This window comes from Meriones unguiculatus, chromosome 1 (genome assembly GCF_030254825.1).
Source record: "Meriones unguiculatus strain TT.TT164.6M chromosome 1, Bangor_MerUng_6.1, whole genome shotgun sequence".
Lineage (NCBI taxonomy): Eukaryota > Metazoa > Chordata > Mammalia > Rodentia > Muridae > Meriones > Meriones unguiculatus.
In genome coordinates, this window is record NC_083349.1 from 48354577 (window position 1) to 48380147 (window position 25571).

The following is a 25571-nucleotide window of genomic DNA, read 5'->3' on the forward strand; positions in this document are numbered from 1 at the left end:
AGACCAAATTCCACTGGGGACAAGGATCACGTAAATTCCTTCTAACCCGTGCTCTGCAAACAGTTGCCACTAAGCAGAATGCCAAGAGTTTTACTTTCTTTTAAGGAAGGTCACTGGCCACAGGTAAAGGTAAAAGTCTACATGACTCACATAGCACACTATTCCATAGTAAACTCAAAACCTAATTGACTCTCTGTATAATGGGGGTCGAATTATGGGGGTCTGTGGTGGTTTGTACCTGTAGTCCCAGTACTTGGAAAATGGGAGGAAGGACAATCAGAAGTTCAAGACCAACCTAGGCTATGTGAGACCTGGTCATATAAATGGGTGAGTGGGGCAGAGACGAAGCTGATGGTACACTACCTGCCCTGCACACTAAAGGCCCTGGGTTCAAGCATTTACCACACTGGTTCTCAACCTACGCAGATACCCTGCATATCAGACAGTTACAATTCATAACCGTGGCAAAATCACAGTTGTTAAGTAGCAATGAAAGTAATTTTACGGATGTGCGTCATCACAACATGAGGTTAAAGGGCTGCAACTTTAGGAAGGTTGAGAAACCACTGCTCTACAAAAACACTACTTTCAAGTTTCTTGGGGTGTGTGGGGAGAGAGCCCATTCCTAACGTTTGTGTTAGGAACTCATGTTGATATCCATCCTGCTTCCTCTGCATCTGGTTAATGCACAAGGGAAGCCAAGCCCGCTAGAGGTGAGGATGGGCCAGGTGGCCATTTTGCTGGGTTTGCTCTAAGACTTCACCACATAGGCCCGGGACACACAAGCCCCATACCCCCTGCTGCTGACTTCCACTGGCTTCATTGATGTTATCTGATAGGCCTCTTCCAGGAAGCCCTTCCGTGCTTTAAATCAGGAATCACTACCATCTTTCTCTGTGAAGTTTTCTGAGCCACGGACGGTCCACATGCTGCCACTGCACCTCCCCTCAGCCCCCCCCCCCATCAGAACGGCTACACTGGTTCCACTATGGAGAAAAGCAGTACTTTGGTTGAGACTTGAAGAGTTCAGAGGTGTTGGCAAACAATGGGAACAGTTTGATTTTAACTCATCGGTGACTCATTTTACATACTTAAAAACAAAAACCTGTGGGGGTTTTTGACAATTAAAAATACATTTTAAGGTCTTGCATGAATAATAGATGAATAATAAAGACTTTAAAGACTTGGGCCAACAAGCTCTGAAGGGATCCCGAGGCTTGGTTTCCTACAATGATTTAACAGCTTCATGACTTCTGTGAAGATGAAGACACTATAATAGCCACATACTTTCAGTATCAGTTTTTATTAAAAAGTGCATTTTGATTAGTTTATGATTTAGGTACGCTGTAAGATATCAGTATACTCTCTTTAATAATAACTTTACAAAGATTTAAAACAAACAAAAATTTAAAAGCCTTTTTATTTCCTTCACCATTATTGTTTTACAATACAAATATCACCTTGTGAGTATACACACAGACACACACACTTTCATACACGCGCACACACTTTTGCACACACACACACACACACACACACACACACACACACACACACCCTACAGAAGGTAACCTTGCTGCACATAAAATACAGAATGGATATATTTATATTTATATATATATATATTTCTTCGTTCTTAGAAAACTATTTTGTTCTCCACGTTGGCAAGTATAGAGTAGAATACTTCCCCAAACATACATGTCAGGAGTAAAACTCAGAGTTACATGCAGTTTCTGCACAAATATATTTTAAAGAAATAGATCTTTTTGTTGTTGTTCACCAACAAAATTGTCATGAGAGTATGGATAACTAATTTATAGCTTTCAAGTTTTAGGTAAGTGATCATTTTCAAAACTCTCTTTTAAAAAAGATATTCATGGCTGTTTTTATTGAGTAGTTAAAACTGTTTCAGCGATACTTGTCATTGCTGCCTGCTCACAGTATGTGAATGGACACACACTCTAATTCACTCCCCTGTTCTTTAATTCAAAACAATTTAAAAACCATTAGCAGTCTTTTGATTTAATTTAGCTATAAATGCAAAATTTAGTAGTGTATACATACATTTATATTTTCATGGAATACTTTATTTTAAATAAAAACATTTAAGATTGCCTACCGATCAACCATACAATCAAGACAAGAAAGGCACTAGAAACATAGACAAATTTCTCTCCCAAGAAGCATTTTTAAATTTTAACTCTCTTTTCTGTGACATGTAAAAATCTCTAAATTTGGTTTTCATAACATCATTTTGAAAAATAAAGTTAGGAAATACTTAGAAAAATCACTTTATAACAGAATCTTTTTTTTTTTTTGCACTTTTTGATACACCATCTCTGCTGATTGTATAAAACCCTAGGTGACCAAATCTCTGTGCACCTACCATCTTCCACTGAGCATCAGTGCAAGAGGCAGAGAGGTTCCAAATCAACTCCCTTTCGGACACTTAGAACCCTTCATAGAGACATTTACTAGAAAATGGCTTACAGCCCTGTCTTTGGGGCAAGAGATACGAAAAGTATGTTTTCCCAAGAAAATAACACACTTTATTTCCAGATGTGGCTGGAAAGGCTGGAGCTTATGATATAGAAGCATGTAGTGGCACTCTGAATGCCACAGAGGAACATGGTGGGTGCCCGTTACAGAAGCCCCAAGCTTAACAACAGGAAATGTGTACAGTGCATGATATGGTAAATTTTCTTTATTGTTGTCCAACGCAGGTCCTTTGGAGAGAAAAAAAAAAAGATCACAGTGCTGACCAGGTAACTCAATAGGTTAAGTCAAGGTAACTGTGGAAAGAGAATAGCAGTAGGGAGGTGTTTATTTTATGGCATCTTCTCTCGTGGAGTTCTTAGCACTTCGGACAGTTCCTCATTCCCCTAGGTGGCACAGCTGTTATGTGTCGTTTACCAACCGGCTGTATTTAACTTGCCTACCAAGGTGGACGACTGGCCAGGAGAAGGGCCAATGGTAAGATCGAGGTACAATCCCTTGGACATTCTTTTCAAAGTACTGAAATGGCCTGTACCACCACACCCTGGCCAGGAGGTTCATCTGGGAAGCTTCCTTTAGCACCTAAGAAAGCAAAGGACAAGCACATTTTATTCTTCTTAACATCTTTCATTGGACACGCTTCCCATGTTACAGTTCAAAGGATCCTGGACTTGCCGCCTACGCAGCCCAGCTCCACTCTTGGTTCATCACACTCTACCCTGAACACATCAGATTCCAGCACAGCAAGGGAAAATGAGGCTCAGTCCCTCCACTCTTGCTTATTAAATATCTCAGTTAGCCTTTTCCTTGTTCTCCTATGCTCCTATGCAATAAATAAATATATTTAATAACTTAATTAAATATAACTATGAAATTACTGATGGGCCCATCATAACCAAAGGAGGTTAGGAATGCAGATTAAGTGCAGACTTAGAGAATATTTTTTCACAGACAGTGAGAGTTTATCTTTAAGAAGAAAGCAATATGTCTCATTACATCAACACTTTACAAACTTGACTCTTTTGGAGTCAGACAGAAAAGCCAGCACCATCTCAGGAGAGATCCTAAGGAGAGACCGGAAAATATCCATAGATTCTTTCTCTTCCCAGTATTTCTTACTCTGTCTAAGCCAGCGACAACACACGGAGGCCAAGAGAAGTTAAAACTCAAAGGAGTGAGGATACTCACTTGCTGGTTGGCCATCGTGTGATACCACCAGAAGAGTCTTGTGGTGATGTAGTACGCCACCACCACGTCCACAGTGTAGTGGTCATGCGCTAAGAGAATACAGAAGATTCCAACGACGCTGAGGAGCCAGCAAATCCAGTGGTACCACCAGAGTCGCCGAGGGGAATCTAGGAGGAGGAGAAAAAACTGGCAATAGTCTCGTTCTCAAATACCAAGAAGGGCATTCAGCCCTGCCTCTGCCATTCTGGAGACCAACTGTCTTACATCTTTCCTCCTGAAAGGCCATACCTGGGTCAGCAAGCCAAGAAGACTTTCACTTCTCTATAACCATGGCTAGAAGGAAACAGCTCTTCACAAAATGAGGTGACTATTGGCAGTAATTTACACAGGGCTGTAACTTGCTTCATATAACCAGAAGTGTACCTTAAAGGGTGACTATGAGCAAATTCGCACAGGTTGTGTAACTGCCCTCCATTTAAGAACAACTGCCTACTGACACTCCTTTGTGTGCGGGTGCTTTGTGTGTGCAGATTTGTACGAGTGCAGACGTCAGTGTGGATAGGTGTATATGTGCGCCACATGTAGAAGCCAGAGTTGAAGATGAGTGTCTCTCTTGACTACCCTATGCACTGAGGACGGGTCTCCCAGCGTGAAACCACACCACACCAATTCAGATAGTCTAGCTATCAGCTTGCTTCCAGGACCCTCTGTCTCCTCCAGCTTTTGAATTAAAAGTATGCTGCCGTGCCTACCTAGCATTTATGTGGGTGCTAGGGAGCTAAACACCCATTCTCACACTTGTATCTCAAGCACTTTACCCACTGAACTATCTCCCCAAGCTCTGCCCAACGGCTATTAATTGAATTTAACCCGTAGATACCTTGAGATTAATGCTTTACATAAATCTAACAGCTATTGTGCTACAGATCCTTTCTTTTAAATTTAGGGTTTGTTTTTGAGAAAAAAAAAATACATCTGTGAGAAAGTGAGCAAGAGAGTGAGAGAGTGAGAGTTTCTCTGCATAGACCTGGCTGTCCTGGAACTTACTCTGTAGATCAGACTGCCCTCAAATCCAGAGATCTGTCTGTCTCTGCCTCCCAAGTTCTGAAATTAAAGGTGTGCACCATCATTGCCCAGCCTGAAATTACTATTTAATTACAGTATTTCTCCCTTTTCCTTTCTCCCTCTAAACCCTGCCATACAACCTATAAAAGGAATTTTTATGTGACTGTTTCAATTGTCTTGGAGGCTTGCTGTCTACTTCTGCTAGCCTAGGCCTAGTCCTGGGAGCTTCTAGCTTCCATACAATCTAATCTAGGTCTAGAATGTTTTCAGCCTCTGAGAATTATTGCTTTTGTTTGTTTTTTGTTTTTTGTTTTTCAACACCAGTGTAGTCCTGCTGCCCAGACTTGCTTTGTAGAGAGAATTACTCCTAATAAGCTCACCCTTTCTTGTTCTTTCTGAGCTCTAGGCTGGTTAATTTAACTCAGCTGTTCTGGCTCAAACTCCTCTCCCAACTAACTTATTTAATCTGGCCATTCTCTCAGCCTCTGAATTTCTCTGCTTGGCCTCAAACTAATTCCAACAATGTTTTCTAAACTTCTGGCTCCTTCTCATTCTCTGGGCTTGTTCTGTCTTCACCTATGTTCTTTCTTTGCAACCTGTCTCTATTACTGTCCCAGTAAAATTGTTTCCTCTCCCTCTCTGCATTGCCCCTTAAGTAGCTTCCCTTTCCTCTCTCTTCTCCTGAGAGTTGTGCATAGCTTATTCTGTCAAATCTTCTCTAATTTGTCACTTTTTCTGCCACTCAGTTAGACATTACTTTCAAACATGGGTGCTTCCTTCTACAAACTAACTTTACTTTCATCGTTTGGGATTAAAGGTGTATACCACCATGCCTGATCCTAGGCTTTTCTTTACCTGAAACTTGCTCTATACCAGGCTGGCCTTGAACTCAGAACAGTTTGCCTCTGTCTCCTGGATTAAAGGCATGCTTGTTTTTTCAGCCGAATCACAAAGATGTAGAAGGTCTTTTGATGTGATCTCTTGCCAGAGCAGCCATGTTCTGAATTAAAATTCCTCTACAATAACTCCCACCCCCTTCTCTCCTTCAAGTTCATGGCCCTGCTTTTCACTAACTGTTATTGCACACAACAAACATTCCTAAATACAACCTGCTGAGTCCATATACTATATCTTGTGTGTATCTTTTCAGGGATGACTTAGGATATTGGACAATCAATTGCTATTCTCTTCACTGGAAAGAACCACCTCTCACGTTCCCAGCTTTACTCAGTTGCCTGTAGTTCATTGTGTAAACTGAGGCCTCATGGTCTTTTCCCCATCCAATTTGGCATGTTCATTGGTGTTGTCCTTGTTCAGCTCAAGTTTGTGCCACAGATGCTTAGACATGAATCAAGCAACTATAATCGAAACTGTTGTCATCCTGCCTTCCAGGTTCTGTAACTACACAATCATCTGAAAGACTGTGAAATTTCTTTCCTAAATAAAAACAAGAACAAATGCCTGAAATCTGTAGTCCAAACAGCTTCCCAAAGACAGGACACTGCCACACAAATGCCTGTTTATATCCAGATCTGGGGAGACAGTTGAGACATTTGTCTATTTTTACTCATTTTTCTATTTCACATTCTTAGTGCATAAGGGGCTAGAGGGCCTGGGGTTTCAGAGAAAAGTTCCAATGGATCTACTGTCCCCATTTCAGGGAAGAAAGACTGCTGGCTTTTACTGGATTCTCAAGAGGTCCAAAGTCACTCAGGCAGTGTATATCTACCATGCCCATGGACAGGTCCTGCTCAAGATGCCTGGACCAACAAGTAGAGGAAGCAAAGTCCTGCCTCTGGGGAGAACCTTGCCAGAAGTGGAGAATAAGAAGCTCAAGAGTTGTATATTGTAGTAAATGTGAAAATTATAACAGGATGGGGGAAACAGAAGAAAAGGCAGGAAAAGGTTTTTCTCTGTATATTTGGTTATTTTTGCAATTTTAAATTGGGAGGCGGGGACAGGAATAGCCCACTAATTTTCATAACTGGTACCTTAACAATATAGCAATAACAGCTACTATACATTTTTCTGTGAAACTTGCAGAGTATCCACTCATCTTAATTTTTATAGCCTCTTCCCCACTCATGAAATAAAACTTCATTTAAAAAATGAGGAAACAATGACACACAGAAATTAAAGATTTTCCCAGGGTCACAACGCTGGGGCCTGATAGTGCGGAGATCCCAAATCAGAGTTCTGTGACTCTTGCAATGTCTCTGCAGTTCCCAGTAGAGCATGGTGCTTATGGTCCAGCCCAAACTTTAACATGAAAACAATTGCAGGTGTCACCAGTAGGGGGCAGGCATCCCTTTCCACAAGGGGCTAAGGCTTCTCAGCCCTAAGATTCCCATTTTCTGTACCTGGGTACATTGTGGTAGAAGGGCCAGGTGCCCTGTGAACAGACATTTCTGGAAGTCACTGTAGTTGTCACAGAGTAAACAAAAGCAGGGCACCTATTCCCTCCCTCAGGCCCCTGCAGAACACCCCACTTCTTAGTGGTCTCTTTATTTCTGTTCAAAGACAGGGCTGGCCAGCCTGCCGCCGCCTGCCCCTCCCTTTCAATTTCCCTTATTGCCTGTGCTCTATGTGTTCACCATGCTCTTCCAGGCCCTCCACGTCTCCATGGGAGATGGACAGGCCAAGCGACACCTCCTCTGCATAACTGCACCAGAAGCCAGGGACTTGTCTCTCCGTCTCTGGTCTATTCTCTCCAGTGCTTCTTGAAAGTTACTGCAGGAGTGATTTCACCTCTGAGGGAAAAACCAGATGACACTGTTCCCTCGTCCCCAACCCCTCTAAGTGTATCCCATCTACTGCAGACAGAAGTTAGGACTCTGCTTTGTGGCTTAAGGCACCCTCGGACCTGGGTGACACGCCATTCTCTTTCTCGTTATTTCTCCTAGCTCCCGGCACACACACTTTCCAGGGCTACAATACTCCCAAGACATCTCCAGACTGCCGTGTGTGTCCTTCCACTGCAGGGCCACAGCAACTCTCCACGGGAATTGCCTAGATAGGGCTCATTGAACGGTTTCTAACAGTAAAATTTTGAGGATAACAGAATTTCTCAGGGAAATAAATTATCTGTTGTTCAATTGCAGGACTGAAATCCTAACAGCAATGAAAACGAATAGACCAAGTCTCATGTCCCCAAAACAATCTAACAAAAAAAAAAAAAAAAAAAAAAAAAAAAACTGGCAGAACATATTTATATGTATACATACAAGCATGTGGTAGTTTGGAGTGGCCCCCAGAGACTCGTAGGGTGTGGCGTTATTGGAGTGTGTTATAAGGGTGTGGCTTTGATGGAGAAGTGTGTCATTGGTGGTAAGCTCTGAAGTTTCAGAAGCTCAAGCCAGGCCCGGTGGCTCACTAGCTCTTACTGCTGCCTGTGGATCCAGATGTATAACTCTCAGCTACCTCTCTAGCACCATGTCTGCCTGTGTGCCACCATGCTTCCCACCAAGGCTATAATGGACTAAACCTCTGAACTATATAACCCCTCCCAATTAAATGTTTTCCTTCATAAGAGTTGTCATGGTCACGGTGTCTCAACACAACAAACCCTAAGTAATACACATATACACATACACATTCATACACACATATATACAAATATATATAATTCATACATAAACACATTTACATATATACACATGTACACAAATACATATATTTGCACATATATATATATATACACACATAAAAGCACTCTAACACATATGCATATACATATATACGCAGATATTATATAATAAATGATGCCATTTACACATATTTAAAACCACCCAAACAGTACAGCTGACATCAGGAACAAGGTACCATTTGTCTAGAGGGACAGCTAAGGGCTTTCCTGGGTACACAGGGATAAGATGAGGCAGCTGCCCTCAGGCCTCCAGTCTGGCTTTAAGGGACTTTTCCCAAACTGATCTTCCAAAGGACTGTGGGGAGTGACGGGTGAGAAAATGGCGAAGCAAGGCTTGTTTCACACTTACACTCTTTGATAAATAAGTAGGTGAGCGTTAGCATGACCGTGTGGCCACTGTACAGGTAGTCCCCACACATGTTGTGCGAGCCTGTGATGGATAAACCACCTCCAGCGATGAGTTTCATTATTCTCCGCACTTGAGCTTCCCAGTCTCCAAAGAGCTACAGAAAAGGAGAGAGGGAGATTCGTTAGTTCACATCAAGCTTTGCTATCATTCCTGGTAAATTTTATAGTATGCTTTATCAAGACACATACCACCCTCCTCCTCAAGAATGCACACACTGCTTATCAGTTTCATGCCTGTGAGCCCCTGGGAGGCATGCCGTACTAGTGACGATGTACTTGGCTCTAGGACTTTGCTTGGATGCCGGCAGTATTCAATAGTACATTTCAGCAGGTGTCTGAGGTTTGGGATTCTGACCCAGAGCCTCAAGCATGCTAGGTCGGTGCTCTACCACTGTGTGCTTTGATACAGTAAAACAGAAACTGTGACTGATTTACCATAATTTCTACTTTGGCAAAAGAAAACGTTAATCCTAAGCAAACACATAGATGTGTTGCCCAAAGGATGACAGTTCTGACTTACTAGCTAAAGGAACTGGAGGGCTAGTGGGTCAAATGCATGAAACAAGAGCCTCAAAAGGACGTACTTTCAGCCCTCTGAAATCACGCAGGCAACACTGGCTATTTTTTTCCTTTTAGTAAAAGTGGGAGAGAAGTTTATAAAGTAACCTAGCTGCCGTAGATACAAGTATGGGCTGGATACTAAATAGCTTAAATAACTCACCTGATGCAACTTCAAATTAGACATGCAAATATTTGTATCTAATGACTGTAGCATATATTTTTTTAAATCTTTTAAAAGATTTATTTATTTATTTATTTCATGTGCATGGATGTTTTGCTTGCATGTATGTGTTCCAAGTGTGTGCCTGGTGTCCCTGACGGTCCTCTGTAAGAACCACAAGTACTCTTAACCACTAAAGCCATCTATCTCTCCAGCCCTGCAGTGTCATTTTACATTCTAGTTGGCCAATTTAAGCTCCATAAGCCCCTTTCAACATTTAATTGCTAATGGAAAATGCATGTTTCATTTCAATTTCTTTATAAAAAGCAATCAGGAAAGCAAGCTGCCAGACCACACAGAGGATATGACCCTGTCAATTCAAAGAGAGATTTGAACACCCAGCACAGCAGACCTGCACTGAATGATTCCATGTCGTGGCATGTCAGAACTGGGTGCTGCCATGCCAAAGTCTCCAGAAATTAAGACCAACCTTTGGATGAAGGAGCCATATGAATATGACTTTTAGAGAACACTCTAGAAAAAGAGATTGTTTCGGTGTGGGAGGTAGACCCAAATTCTTAAGCAATATGATTTCCGGTTTAGATTTTAGACTTGGCCATGTAACTAAACCTTTTTTATATACACGAGACTTTAGACTATTTGACATGTCTATATTCTCCTTCAGGACCTGCATAGGATACATTCTACAAAGCAAGAGAGTAAATACAGAAGGAAGAACCAGGCCTTTCTAGGATGGCAATGAAGGCAGAACCACAACGCCGTGTAGCAGCCCTAACATTGACTCACGAAGTACCCAGTCTAGATGCTTTACAGAGGCAGGAGATAGGCGGGTTAGGCAGAACTTTTGAATATAAGGCATAAGTTGAGTAAAATAAATATATAGAAAACTACTAAACAAAAACACAAGGCAGCCACTAGCTCTGCAGGAAACAAACTATTGTACACAAATGAAAAATAATTACAGGACAGTGACACAGCTTAGTGGTAAAGTGTGTTTACAAAGCTTTAATTGGATAAGTGCTGACTTCTGAGTTACAGCAGACAGACAGACACAGACAGAAGACAGGACAGGATGCTCTATGTCCAGGGGATGGTAGGGTGAAAAAAAGGAAAAGGTACAGAAAGCAGGAAGTTCTCACTAGTCACAACACAAAGTTAATAACAGCATCAGAGCTCAAGGGCATTCTTGGCTAGTTTAAGGCAAGCCTACCATAAAACCCTGTCCCCAAAAAACCCAAAAAGTTATAGCCAGATGAGGTAATAAACCATAGCTGCCTGGAATCTGAGCACCCGGAAATCCAAGAAGATTGTAAAGGAAAAAAAAAAACAACTGTTGCAGGATATTGATCCCATTGTGAACCCTGAATTGGTGAACTGTAAAAACCTGTCCCTTGTTTGGTGTGGCTCAGCCCTAACACACACCTTTAACCCAAGAGCTTTCCGTTTACTGTAAACAAGTATTTGTGGTTTTGGCTGAGCTAGCACACACTAAGAGCTGAATAACATCAACCCTAGGTCAAGAAACTAGTTGACAGAGAGTAAATAGAAAGGAGGAACATTAAGAGGACATTTAAGACACCTTGGAGAAGAAGAAAGGGCTTTTGGATTTTTCTTGCTGGGACTTTGGCTGAACAAGGAGATCAGCTGGGTGCTTTCTCTGCCTCCCTGAGCCAGTAGGGTTTCACCCCAATATCTGGCTTCTGAGTCTACTGAGTCTAATCAAATGATTAGGATTTTCTTTCTTTAAAACAACAAACAAGAATCCCAAAAAGAGAAATGCTATTCCCCTAGCACTATAAGAGATAAAAATAAAAGTAAAAAAAAAAAAAAAAAAAAAAAAAAAGCAAAAAAAATCTACAGAGATGGTGCTCTAGTTAAGAGTTAAAGGAAACTAGGAGAAGAAGCCAAAATGGGGCTGGGGTTAGTAGATCATTGTTTTTCATACCAATTTCAGTAGATAAAAAGTGTGGGCGATGACAGTTCAGCCTGCAACCAACCTTCCTGGAGGACAAGACATGGAGCCATAGAACAGCGATAGTGATGAGGGGATCCTGTGTATAGGGAATCTGTTGTATACTTAGGCTAATGAGTGTCTTAAAATATTTTTGTATAGTTTTACAATGTATTTTAAGATAAGTATGTTACAAAAGAATACTAAGAGCAAAAATTTGTAAAGAATTACAGTGTTAACTTATTAGTAAGGGAATTAGTCTTTAGAAATGTAGCACAGCTTAAGTGTGCAATGTCTACCAGGCCTACAGGCTCACAAAATCATGTTCTAGGAATTCACACTCACTCCCAGGCCCACCCAGAGCAACCTACAGCACAGCAAGCACCATTCATGGTGTCTGTCCCAGCAGTAATCTTTTATAGTTTGTGCTGTATCTTTTTATGATTAAATATATAAAGACTGAAATCAAGTTACAGCTGCCTCGAATGTTCAACAGTCACATGCTATAAAGCTAGTTTTGTCACCTGGGAAAAACAGGCTAAATCTCAGCGGTATGGAGTTTGTGTAAGGATGAATCAGCCTGGTGACCTACATCTCAAAGTGCCCTTGTCATTAAACAAGGCATGACTACACTATTAGCAAACCATTGCGCCAACTGCTATGCCGGCCCTCAAGCCCCGCCCCAGTTTGATTTAACCCAGCAATGGAAGCATACACAGTAACTTCCTTTAGAGGCCTAAGCATTTTATAGAAGTATGAGCATACTGTCAATGTCACATTCCAATCACCCTCCTGACCTGTCAAGGAAAAATGTCCTGCAACCACTCATTCACGGAATCTACCTAGCAAATTATACATATACATAGCATTATACATTATACATATACATAGCAAATTATGAAATACTGTTCTTAAACAAGAGTCTTCCTCCAAAGACAGAAAATGCATCATTGTTCAAGTGTCCCCAAAAGCTGCTTCTTAAACACCCAGACCAACAGCAGGGCAGCTAAGGGATCACACAGCTTGGTCTTATTGTCACCTCATTGTGCAATAAAAAAAAAAAAAAGAAGTGGTGGGGTGATTTTTCAGAGCAAAAAAAAAAAATGTACTCTTTATGAGATTCTAAATTTAATGGGATTTTCCCCTCAATTGTCTCATTGTAGCATCTGCAGCCTGCCCATTGGTTAATAATGTTATGTTGGTTATCTTGCAGAAGAGGAAGTAAACAGAAGCTGCTGCCTGGTCCCCGGAACTGGGCCTCGGAACTCAGGGCTCTGGATCTACAAGCCATTCCTAGAGAGAGCGCACTAGAGCTGTCACCCCCTTCGGAAACAGCAAGTCGACAGCATTGCTTGCTTTATGATGTTTTGTTGCTATTCAAATAAAATCAAAAGAACTCTGATCCCCACCCCCAACTCCACTTTATCTAATATTCATACATGCACATAAAACGTGTTTGGAGCCAATCCACAGCCCTGTACTCCCTTCTTTTCCCTATGAACTTCATGTATCCAACACAGCTTTTGAGTTGACCAAGTAAGAATCATTTCACCTGTTCTAGCCTCAGGTACTATTTGTCCTCAAAGAGATTGCTAATATTACAGAAACTGATGGCAGTATCACCTCTAACAAGCTAAGACAATTTTTCAGGTGGTGGTGGGTTCTCAGGCTCCCCCTCCTAATGGCCAGCAGATAAAACTGAGCTGGTTCTCCTTGAATTGGCAGCCCTGCGGGATGATCATTTGTGATCATCTCCTGGTCAATGTTGGACTCTCTCGGTCCTGAAGAGATTGCTTTCCTCTACAAACACTACTAAACACAGCACGACTTAGCATCATGAGAGGCTCCACTGTACCCGCCCCGCTGTACTGTCTCCGCCTACACTGCTCTGGGACTTTTATTCCACTTGGCGATGGAGGTTTTGGCTCTTCTCCATTCTCAAATGTTTGCATCAATTCCTACATTAAGCAGGCTTCTGGGTGGGTGAAGGTCTCTAAGCAACACCAGCAATAAAACACTGATCCGCCACCAGCATTCCTTTTACTCCAGCCAAACCATTAATTTTTTCATAGCCTTTAACAAGAACACCATGCAAAGGCCTCATAAAAACCATAAATATGAATCAGCTCTGGATTTGTTACTCACAACTCCAGTGTTTAAAGCAAAACGCCCCTTTAATGAAATCACATTGCTTTACATTCAGGGGTGGGAGTGTTCAAATCCCTCTGGTTAACTTAGTTTTGGGATGGTGGTTGCAAAAATAAAATGTACTCATGCTTTTATTTTAAAAATTTTAAATGGAAAGAATAGTGTAATAAATAATGAAGTCCTTCATTTTGGCTCATTATTTGTCAGTATTTTACCCCATTTGCTTTGGTTTTTCCTGTGTGCCATTAGAGTAAATTTTATAATACCTCATTCCAAAATCCAAACTAAGAAGTTCTCTTCTATAGTCACGCTCATGAAATCTACAATGATTTAACCGCAATCACCCTTCACAGTCTCTATTCAGACCACTCTGTAGTGCGAACATCATCCATGGATCCTTTCCCCACTGATCTGTGATCAACTCAGGGACCAGCCCAGAGGTGCCCTGTTGTGCTCATGCTTTTCACATCCATGACAGGTCTTGTGTCTTGGTTTTCTCCTTCTGTGATATTCACACTTTGACGTTCATCTCCTTCCTAGGATTTTTCTCTAAATGCTGAAGACTGCTTAAATTCCAACTAAATGCTGTCGGCAGAGTAAACAGAGTGGCTGTGGTCTCCATCCCGTGCACCTGTGATGATGCCCTGGTGCCATTTGTCCGGCTACTGGTGTGACCATCTGGCCACGGCAATGCCTGGCAGACTTCTCTACTAAATATGTTATCTTTGCCCTTTTATAATTAATAAGAAATGTGACTTTGAAGAACTGTATAACTATCACTGGCCTTAACCTTCACCCAGTAGCTTTAATTCCACCCATTAGGGATTATAATTATATAGAATTATTTCTGCAACGGCTACCAAATAGTCATTTTCTATTTCTTTTGCATTTATTGAGTTTTTCCTAAAAGTGCCCCTCGAGTTATAAAGAGTTTCTTTGGACTTTTTACAAACTGATATCATCACGCTCAAACTGTCTTGAGCATAGCCACTAAGGAATGAGACTGTGGTTCAGGGAGAGGAGCAAGTGACAGGCCCCAGGCTCCAGCCTCAGCGCTGCGAAAGCAGGAAAAAAGCTTGATAGGATGAAACACAGCCAGATGGAGAGTTCCCGAGCAGAACAGCCTGGTGTTGTAGAGGGCTCACCAGTGGCCTCTCCTGTCCAGGTAGCTCCAAGACATTCACCAGGATGAAGGTGCCACTGCCCACCTTCCTGCACTTTGAGCCAGAGGGTCAGGATTCCTCTGAGGCTCTCTGGAGCTCCCCAGGTAATGCCTTTCCTCTTCATGGTAGATGACTTCTAATACCTCTGAAGCTTTTCCTGCCTTCCTAATGTCTCCTTTAACACTGACACACTGGGCCTGGTCTAGGTATTCCTCACCATGAATGTACATAACCACGAGAAAGCATCACCTACAATAGACATGTGACACTTGGAACCATGGCTGGCATAAACAAAGGTAACATAATTTGGCACCAACCAACGTCTATCTCCCCCTCACCAAAATACCCTACTGTATTGACTAGGAGACGTATTCCTAAAGGACATTTGTCAGTATACAGTACCCCCACCTCCATGAAAAACTTTCCTGGCTTCCTATGGCCCTGGAGATCCAAACTTATTATAAGGGCTCAAGGCTCTTTAAAACCTGCCCACAGACTGCCTGTCTCACTTCTTCTCAGGTCACTGGGACCAGAGGATCAGAGACCTATGTGCACTTAACTTCATGTTATTCTAAATTCACGCGCATGGTCACGTTCCATCCGTCTTCTCTCAGTTTCTGCCTTGGCAGACTCCAACTTGTCCTTCTGAGCCTTGGCTCAGACACAGCCCCAACAGCGTAGCCGGCATGCCCAGCACAGCAGCTGACCGCTTTCCCATGCTTCCGTGACAACCAAGACCCTCGTATCCCCACAGGAAGGAGCGAACAAGCGGGGGCACAACTGTTGGATCACAGAGGACCCAGGCTCTGGAGGCCCACGATTGGGGTGGGGATCGATGGGACACCTGCTGGGTACGTTTGTGACTTTAATATTCAATGCTCTGACCACTCACCACAGCTTCTCCAGAGACGTTTGCTCAGGGAAATAATTGCACTAGTCAACTGAAATCACATCAACAATCTGCATTTTCTTGCGCTGTGAGCAAGAGATACCCTCTCCTCAGTAAAGAAACCCTGGAGACACTGAGGAACTATACAATAACGCAAAAGGCATTTGCCAAATACAAGCTGCAACAAGAGTAATAAATGTACAGACTTGTAAGAAAAGTAACCCTGAGGGACTAATGTGCTGCAATATGAATTTTAAAATACTCCCTTTGTTTTAGACTCAGTGTGTCCATTATAAAAGTTATTTGCAATAAAACTACTTTTTAAAAGAGAAATGATGTAGTACATTGTTGTCTCTGTTATTCCTAAAAAACGAGAAGAACAGCAACAGAGAAACTGGGAGTAAAGAAGACTGGGCAAAGCAAGCAATGATAGACAACCTTAGCCCCTCATGACTTCACACTAGGACACCAAGTTACTTCTGCAATGGAACCAGCGCTTTCTCAAGTCCTCAGAAGGCTGGCCAGGACTAGTCAGGCTACCAGTGTGTCAGGGTAGAGGGTGTGTGAAATACTCCAACTGCCACCAGAGAAAGGGGTGTGACTGCCACAGACTAGGGTCTCCTGCCTTACAAGGTTGGACTTGGGCAAGGCAAGGGGTCCATGAAGCCAATGACTATAAGAAATCAGCAGCACGTTCAAGGGGCTTTGATCACCGAAATCTCACACTGAGACAGGCTGGTGGCAGCAGAGATGACCCAACCATGGAGGGTTTCCCACAGCTGTCCTGCTCAACAATCATCGTCAGATGCCGCCCAAACATGAACACGGTCGTTGTCTGAGAGGGAGCTGTTGGTTGGGGACCTGAATAAAACGTCCGACAAAATTCATCTGCCAAGTGCCTTGGCTGAGGTGTCATCTCCTTTTTGAAATCCAAGGTCACCACAGAAACCACATGAGAACCAGCGTGTGGCTCAGGTTAATGCTTAGTCACTTCCAGATCAACTTGTCCAAAAGTTAACATGGGGCTACTGTCTGCACACAGCTGCAGAGCACAACAAAGCACATTCTTTTTTTCTAAGAGTTTAATGAAAAGCCCACACGCTTACCTAAAAATCAAAGATTATCAACTGTTACTGTACTGTTTTTTGGGTTCTTTTTTTTTTTTTTTGTAAATCCTAAACAGTTGTGACAAGAGGGAGGAGGTTGAACATCCAAATATGCTCTTGGGGAAAAGCAGTGGCAACGTTGCCATAGGCTATTCAAGGTCTCAAACATTTGGCAGCTTCCGCATAAGCCTGGCACACGTGCTGCATGGGCACAGGAAGAAGCGTCTGTTATTTGTAAGTCAGGAAGTGAATACATCTGCTTCTCTCTCCATGTTTCCAGTACTTATCACTGGTGGATCAATATCCATCGGGAGGCTGGCTCTACGTGCTAACTCATTATCTCATAACTCTTTCTGAATCTCTTACATCCCTAAAAAAGCAGTTTCTACCATGACTTGCAGATTTGTTGCACCAAATTTCTTACATGTTCTCTGTTTTGAACCCTGATGTTGAGCCAAGTATTAGGTATACTACTATGGGGGTGAGTGTGATGGTGGAACCAGGTTTAAACTCCTACTGAGCAGGGCTCCACTGTGAAGCTCAACTATCTTCCACTGACGTTTAGAAATGATAAACTTCCGTCTTGGGTTGGGGGCTTATCTTGATCCTTTCATGGTACCATTTCAAAATTTCATCCCTGATGCAATGATACATTTAAGATGCTTCCAAAGAATATATCTCCTGGCTAGATCTGCTATCTGAGGGTCCTTTCCAGCTCTTCTGTCTGCGTTCAGACAGCTTTATGTTCGCTCCAGGAAGAACTCCTGCCAAACATGCTAAAACTGAACCTTATCAAGTCTCAAAAGACAAGTCCCTGTTGAGAGAAAGCATGGAGGAGAAAGGAGCAAGCGAGCTGACGCCACAGGAAACATGAATGTGGTTGGCAGTTCAGGGCCAAAGGTCTAAGCTCTGCACTTGACTGGCGGAGGGAGGCAGGGTTTGACAGACAAAGCCAATGCCATGGAAAGAGCCTGGATCATAATGAATGCAAACAGACTATCAAAACACCTTCAAAAAGAGTGGGGTATTCCATGAATTGATAACTGCCAATACCAACAAATTATTAATTCTGTTGCCTACCAAAAGTATAACGGCTACCAATAAAATTCCCAGTTTTCTGACGCAGGGTACATCTGTAGTGGTACAATGGCTGACACTGTCTGGTATTTGTTTTTAGAATTCTTCCCAAACAAAAAAGATGAACCAAAAATAAAAAGTTGGGATAACAGGAGAATCTGAGTGTTGGGTGTAATGGGTTTTCTTACACTAATCTCTCTTCACTAAACAGACTGGAAAATTCCAGAAAAAAAAAGAAAAAGTTGTGTTCCCTGAGCTACATGAAATCCTGAATTAAAAAATACAATAATAATAATAAGAGGGAGTTGGAAACATGACTGAGTGGTTAAGAGCACATATTGCTCTTCCTGAGGACCTGAGTTCGATTCCCAGTACCCACATTACGTGCCTTACAACTGCCTGTAACCCCAGTTCCAGGAGAATCTGACATATTCATGTGTGCATACCTCCCCACACTTTCACATACACATAATTAAAAGAATAATTTTTAAAAAGCTGTGTTCTGGATTCTTTTTTCTTATTCTGCAGAATAAATTAGGCAGTTTTAACTACTGTTTGCTAAGGTGTGCTAACATACCTTCAACTGTTCATTTTTAAGATTCTGAGTCTGACAAGACTGCCATAGACTCAGGGCACTGGTTTGGATTTCCAGCCAACACAGGAGTGGCATACCTGAGTTAGGCTCTGTGCTATCTCTGAGAGCTATTCTTAGCCATGGATTGTGGTTAGGTACATTGATGACTCTGGCTGACTCTAAGTAAGCACAGCTCACCAACCCTGGACTTGAAGACCCAAGTAGAAATGCAGACACCCTCACAAAGACACAACACTAGAACCAGGTTCTACGTAGAACCAGTCCTACGCCCCTGCTGTAGGACTCATCTCCAGACTCTACATCTACCCACATGCAGCAACTTTACAGACATTCAGACTTTTAAGGATGACTTGCAGCTGGGTGGTGGCAGAACACGCCTTTAGTCCCAGCATTTGGGAGGCAGATCTCTGTGAGTTCAAGGCCAGCCTGGTCAACAGAGCTAGATCCAGGGCAACCAGAGATACACAAAGAAATCCTGCCTCAAAAAAAAAAAAGAAGAAGAAAAAAAAATTAAACAAACAAGAATTGAAATGGACTCAGGTGTGTGTCACAATTCTCAGTTTACGGTACAGACATTTTATTTACCAACTAGACTCTCACAAGAGTTGCTGGACACTCAATAATATTTCCAGATATTAAATAAGTGAATGAACAAATATGAATGAACTCTACAATCTGAGCACTGCAAGTGGGTTCTGGGAAGCTTTCACCAAGGATAAAAACAGCATGTGAGGCTGTCTTCATAGGGAGGACTGAGGAACAGCAAGAGAGAGTGCACAGAAGGACTGATGTAAAGTGTGATGCTTGAGGCATCCATTCTCCAGAGTTCAGGAAAGTACCTCTGACCTTGGACAGAGTCAGGAAAGTAACCAGCCTCCTCTGTGGGAATGGCCGTTAAGTCTGGGAGAGGCAAAGTGCACATGGAAACTAAAAGGATACAGAACTTCCTATCATGAAGGCTTCATTAAAAGACAAAGCAAAACCCAGAGTGAATGCTGCGGTCCTCTCTCCAAAGCCTCTCTGAAAGGATGTGTACTTTGGCAGGAAGAGACTAGAAAGGGATGGGACCAAAGGCAACTGGCTATCTCAGTACATGGCTAAATGCAAATAAATAATCTCAAAGCATAGTAATATATATAAAATATTTATAGATATATAAATATAGTTAAATACATTAAATAGTTTTGTATTTCTCTATATAAATATGTTTTATATATTTAATATAAATTTATATTTAATATATACTAACAAAAATCAAGAAATCAATGCAGGAACTTAGCCTCTTTTCTTTCTTACCACACTAAAGAGCTTTAAGGTATTAAAGAATTAGGTCTTTTCCTATTTGATGACATTCCAAAGGCTTTTCTAGTTAAAAATCTCTTCCAAAGTAATGGTGATTTAAATCTGGTGAAAAGGCAGAACACGAAGCAAGGAATAAAGGGCAGGCTCAAAACCGTCTGGGCTGTAAGAAAAGGTGACAGATGCACAGCCCCATGCTCTTCCCGAGAACAGTGTCATAGGAGCCGGCAGAGGACTGCCAGGGGACAGAAGTATGCCTGCTTTGCTCTGCTGAAAGGATTGATGAGAAGAAAGAGAGAGAGAGGTGCAGTGGGAAACAGCTTTCTGTCTCCGTGGAGGGGAACACACCCAGATCTGCACCAAAGGAGGGCCTAGTTAACAGTCCGGCCAGAAGCAAAGAGCTCCCACCCCGTGTGAAGTTTCCAGCATGGTCACATTTCTTCCGAGCTGGGAGGGGCTGGCAAGGCTAGAGAATTCTGAGAAGGGTGTGGCTGTCTGGCCCTATAGTTTAGGGACATTCCCAGATGAGAGTGAGTCTGAATAAATTCTCCTCTTGACCTAAATCGAAGGTCCCCAGGGCAAGATGAGAAACCAACAAAAAGTGAAAATGACAGGGAGTATTGAATAGTTTACCTTCGGAGAACAGTTGAAATGCATGCCAGGTACTGGGAGTGTAGTTACATACATTGTAATACACCGATACAGGTACAGCGTGCCAACTATGCAGAAAAATCTTCTGCTAATTATAGACCTAGAAAAAGGGAAAAACAGGGCAGATTCTCAGTCAAGAAATTCCGCAGGTTCATTTCAAGTTTTCAATGACCCAACAAAACAAACCCAAAAAGAGCTTGAAATCAGAACATGACAGCTATCACTAGCAATAAGATCTAGACAGGGAGGTTTAGATTAATGTTGGTTGTGCTTTATTTAAAAAAAAAAAAAAGCCATTAGCTGGCCCAAAGGAATCACACTGATCTACATCGCTACAAATTAGGCATTACGGTCCTTAAATCTAAGTTGCTGTTCAATCACTGGACAATTGGTACCCACTCAGCATGGTCAGAGCCCATTCGGTACCCATGGAAAACGTTCAGTTTCTCTTTGTCCAAAAAGCAGCGGTGCTAAGAAGGACATCGGAATGAGAACTGATTTCTACTATTTGAGGAGTCAGACATTAAACAACTAGAGTAGTATGCACCGGAGATAGATTCACTGAGCCAACCTGAGGTTAAGAAAAGAACTATGGAAGACAGAGTTCAACCCTGACAGGGTTCCTCATTACCCTGCTGCCTCGGAGACTACTCCCTTTGCCCTTTTCTAATAAGTAAAACAGGGACAACAGCTCTAGAAATACTCTCTGGAAATCGCTCCCATAGAGGAGGCATAGACAGACAACTACAAAGTAAGAATAAGAACAAGAACCATTCGTTTCTAATGCGTGGGATTAATATGTGTATACCAGGTCCTGTGAATTTGTCTAGCATCAATTTCCATCCGCTTCTTGGACTTAATACTGTTGTCCTACATGTCTTTAAGACCATTTGCTTCCCCTGTCCCCCCCCCCCTTCCCCCGAAGACCAGAATCACATCTTGTGGGTCTTTTCCTTCAGGCTTGAGAAGTTCAAGTTTTTCTTGACCCGAGGAAATGTGAGTCAAGTAAAAAGGAAAACTTAGAAACACCACACAGGTGTTTTCCCCTAGAACAGTGAACACGTGGTCACTCTGCCGTTGTGTATATATTTTTGCTCATGATGGGTATGTCACCTGAGTATTAAAACTGCCTGATTCAAAACTGGTGGGGTTTCTTTCTTTTTGTAAGAGGAATAAAGTGACCCACTGCCTGTGTGATTAAAATATATTTTAGAAAAGCAAAAACAACTCTCTACTACTCTAACAGCCTATCACTAGCATACACTAACCATACAAATTAGTTCGGGATTAGTGAGGATGGTGGGTATTTTGTCCCCTTATCTGCCCTTCTGAAGCTGGGTCAGAACTGTTATATTAGAGTTGGCTTTAATGTTTTCTCTTAGCTCATATCTCTCACAGTGGTAAGAATCCACTCTATATAAAGGTGACTCAGAGAGGTGTAGACCGCTGGTTTCCAGTCTGATGAAAACCACAATACAAGTGAAAACTATAGTCTATAGGTGTCAGTCAAGAATACCACAAAGGAAGTGCCAATATGAAATGACCAGTCACACTGTAATGTTAAAAAGAAGGGTATATATGTTTTATAGGATTGTGCTCCCAGGAATTCCTTTGCCAAGTTCAAGAATTCTACACACTTAGATTTCTTTGTCAAAGGTTTTAAGATACATAATATATTAAAAAAAAAAAAAAAAAGCTGTGGAGCCCAGCCCCAACAATTATAGCCACAAAACAAGTCCTGGACGTACAATTAATTGCAGGGATCACTGTGGATGAGGGAGCTGAGAGATTGTAAGAGGCAGAGGATCGGGGAATTTGCTGTGAGATTGTGTCTCCTAATACTATCACGAGTCACACTCTTATGTCTCACTTACATAGCTGGACCTAAACATGAGCTGGACATGGTTGACACTAACAGACACAACAACTGGACAGGGAAAGACCACGACCCCTACACAAAGAACTACAGGCAGCTAGGGAATGCTGAGAGCAGAAGAAAGTCTTCCTTGATGACAAGCACACCAACTGGTTATCCAAAAGCAAACGGTCAGTCCTAAGAACATACACACAAGTAACATTATACAGACTTAGCAGGTTGCATTTATGCATTTTGGAATACATCTGTATGCACACAATACGTGTGTAACAGCAATTAATGACGAAAGAGGCCATGAGTTTGAAAGAAAACAAAGGGGGGGGGGGGGTTCTGAAAAGGATTAGAGGGTAGAGAGCAAGAAATGATGTAATCATATTATACTCTCAAGAAAATAAAAAAAATCATCGAAGAAATGTTCATGGGATATTACTACGGATTAAGCAAATGCCAACAAGACATGAAATACTGAATACAATTCCCCACATCCCAGGTGCTGGTCAAAGGTCCAGAAACGTCTATCATGTTCAAAAGGCCATGTTCCATCTGCTCACACTCTGTAGTAACTATCACATGGATTATATCTGCTAACAGATAAGTATTGTCCCCCTATTATTTTGCAAATCAGGCTTATTACTACTTTCCCCCTTGTTGTACTTAAAAATGAGTACAGATGTTAATATTTTATATACTACAATTAAGACTTGCTAAAAAAGCATGTTGCATCCAGTTCAGGTGTAGGTAGTTGAGTTCAGGGGCTTGAATACAGGCAAGTACTATATCACTGAGCCATGGTCCCATGTCCCTACTGAACTTTTTAATTCCCTGATTTAAACAGGAAACAAGACTTAGAGCCTGATTATGTGATTCAACAACCAGGCGGAACACAGCAGTATTATAATGTCTCTGGCATTTAGCACAAAGGTTTAAAAATCTAAAGGAAAAATAGGCAAAAGGAATGAGTAGACTGTAGAGTTCAGTTAATACTGGACAGTGTTTTGCCTCCACAAGTTGTCTCTTTCCATGAATCCACAGCAGCAAGACGCGCATAGCACTTGATTTAGAGTAGAATTTGGGCTGCCTGAAGAACTAAAACATTTTTGGTCGTACACTACTTGTCTTCATTTCCCCCTGCCAACGGGGTTTCATGTATCCCAGGTTGGTCTCACGATCTCTGTGTAGCTAAGAGTGACTTTCAACTCTTGGCCCTCTTTCCTCCATTTCAAAAGTGCTGAGATTACAGACAAGTGCCGGCACATCCACTGGTGCTTGGCTCAAAATTGAAGTTCTTTATTTCCCAAGCCTTAAACACTAACACATTTAAAGACATTATAGTAACAATTTTGACACCCAGATTGTAGATTTCAAAATCGTTCCATTGGTTTTCTAACCCTTTTCTCCGAGGTAGACTTTGTCACCTACCTCTTTCTGCAAGCACTTGGCTTTTAGAAACAAATACACCCATACATGAGGCAGTAAATCAGGCATCAAATTCACAACGAACAGGTAGCAAACAGGGGAGACAGCGTCCAACATGTTATATAATCAGAGGAAGCCATCGTGGGCAGAGCTCAAGACTCCTAGGCAATTGGGATGCCTGCTCAGGCATGCCCTCCATGGGGAGGCACCGCCACTCACGTACTAGCTTGACCTTTAACAAAGACTTGGTGACCTCAGCCATTTCCATAAACTTCCTGTAACATGTGCTTCCTCATCAGAAAAAAGGAGGACGGGGCACTACCTTCCTGCTTAGTGTGTCAGGGAAATGGGCTAGCAAGAAACAGAACAGAAGAGAATTAAGAATGAGTATCACACTACTTACTTCAATTTAGCATTTGCTTTATTATAAGAGATTCAAAACTTGCTTATAAAAAAGCAGGGAATTTTGCCAAATATTTTCTTCACGCCTTCAAGCTTTGTGCCATTTATTCTGTTTTGCTTATTTCTATTTTATAAGTATGCATGAGGATCTGCATACATGTGTATGCACTTCATGGGTGCCCGTTGCTCATGGGGGCCTGCAGAGGCCTGACAGTTGCCTGAAACCAGAATTACAGGTGGTTGTGAGCCACCTGCGGTGGGTGCTAATAACCAAACCCACATCCTCTGCAAGAGCAGCCTGGGATCCTCACCACTGAGCCATTTCTCCAACCCTCATTTATTTCTTAAAATGACCCAGCAATGCTTGGCTATGATTCTCATTTCACAGAAGGCAAAACTGAGTCTCATGGAGTCCAAAATGAAGTGTAGTTATATAAGACATAATAATTAGACCAAAAAATGCTTAACATTGTATGAGAAATACCATTTTAAATACCCACAGGTGAGTTAAGATTCTATTACACTTTATACTTTAGTTAGATTTTAAGAGCTACTTAATCCAAATTTTTCATTTCATGTTTTGTATGTTTCTCATGTACTAGAACTCTATAAAACATTTTTGATAATCTCTTTATGTGCTGGCTATTCTCACTTGACCCACAAACTAGAGGTATTTGAATGGAGGGACTCTTACTTGAGAAAATGACTCCATCAGATAGCCTGGTAGTGTATTTTCTTAATTATTTATCGAGGGGGGGGCAGCCCATTACAGGCGGCGCCATTCCTGGGCTGGTGGTCCTGGGTTCTATGGGAAAGCAGGCTGAGCAAGCCATGAGGAACAGACCAGTACACAGCACTCCGCCACGAGGAGCAAACTAATGAACAGCACCTCCATGGCCTCTGCATCAGCTCCTGCCTCCAGGTTCCTGCCCTGTTTGAGTTCCTGTCCTGACTTCAATTATGAACAACAATATGGACAAGTAAGCCAAATAATCCATTTCCTCCCCAGCTTGCTTTGTGGTCATGGTGTTTCATCACAGCGAGAGAAGTCCTAAGACACCATTCAACTACAGTAATTACTATACCACTGAGAAGTCCAGTAGTTTCATACATTAAATATATGTCTTGTTTATATTTGATCGTTCTTATGTCTTCTCTTCCTTAACCTTCCACTTTATCCAAATTTCCAGTGACTTTTTTTTTTGTATCAGTCTGTCCTCAATGTAAATCTTATTTCTCTCTATGGTCTCATTATCTGTAGGTCTCTCAAGTTCATGCTAAAATCTGATCACAGTGATAAATAACATCCTGAGGTCTAAGCCCTGAGGAATGAGGTTTAAGTGTCTATTTAAAAGATTAAAGAGAGCTAGCTTGCATTCTTCTACCATGTGAGGAGGACCTGGCTACAAAGAGCCCCTAGAGACCTAGGAAAGATCGATCAGCCTTGAACTCC

The 25571-nt window shown here is 42.0% G+C and overlaps 1 protein-coding gene across 11 annotated transcripts in view; it reads right to left on the minus strand.

The window, feature by feature from the left end:
- Positions 1–1284: 1284 nt before the first annotated feature.
- Sgms1 (sphingomyelin synthase 1) overlaps positions 1285–25571 on the minus strand; it is a 258253-nt gene continuing 233966 nt past the window's right edge. For all 11 annotated transcript variants that reach the window (XM_060388375.1, XM_060388385.1, XM_060388374.1 and 8 more), the window contains 4 exons: positions 20407–20524; positions 8745–8898; positions 3685–3851; positions 1285–3078 (listed from right to left, as the gene is read on the minus strand). In XM_060388375.1, the coding sequence (XP_060244358.1) occupies positions 2899–3078; positions 3685–3851; positions 8745–8898; positions 20407–20524 (619 nt within the window). In that variant the 3' untranslated portion in view covers positions 1285–2898. The remainder of the gene's footprint in view (positions 3079–3684; positions 3852–8744; positions 8899–20406; positions 20525–25571) is intronic.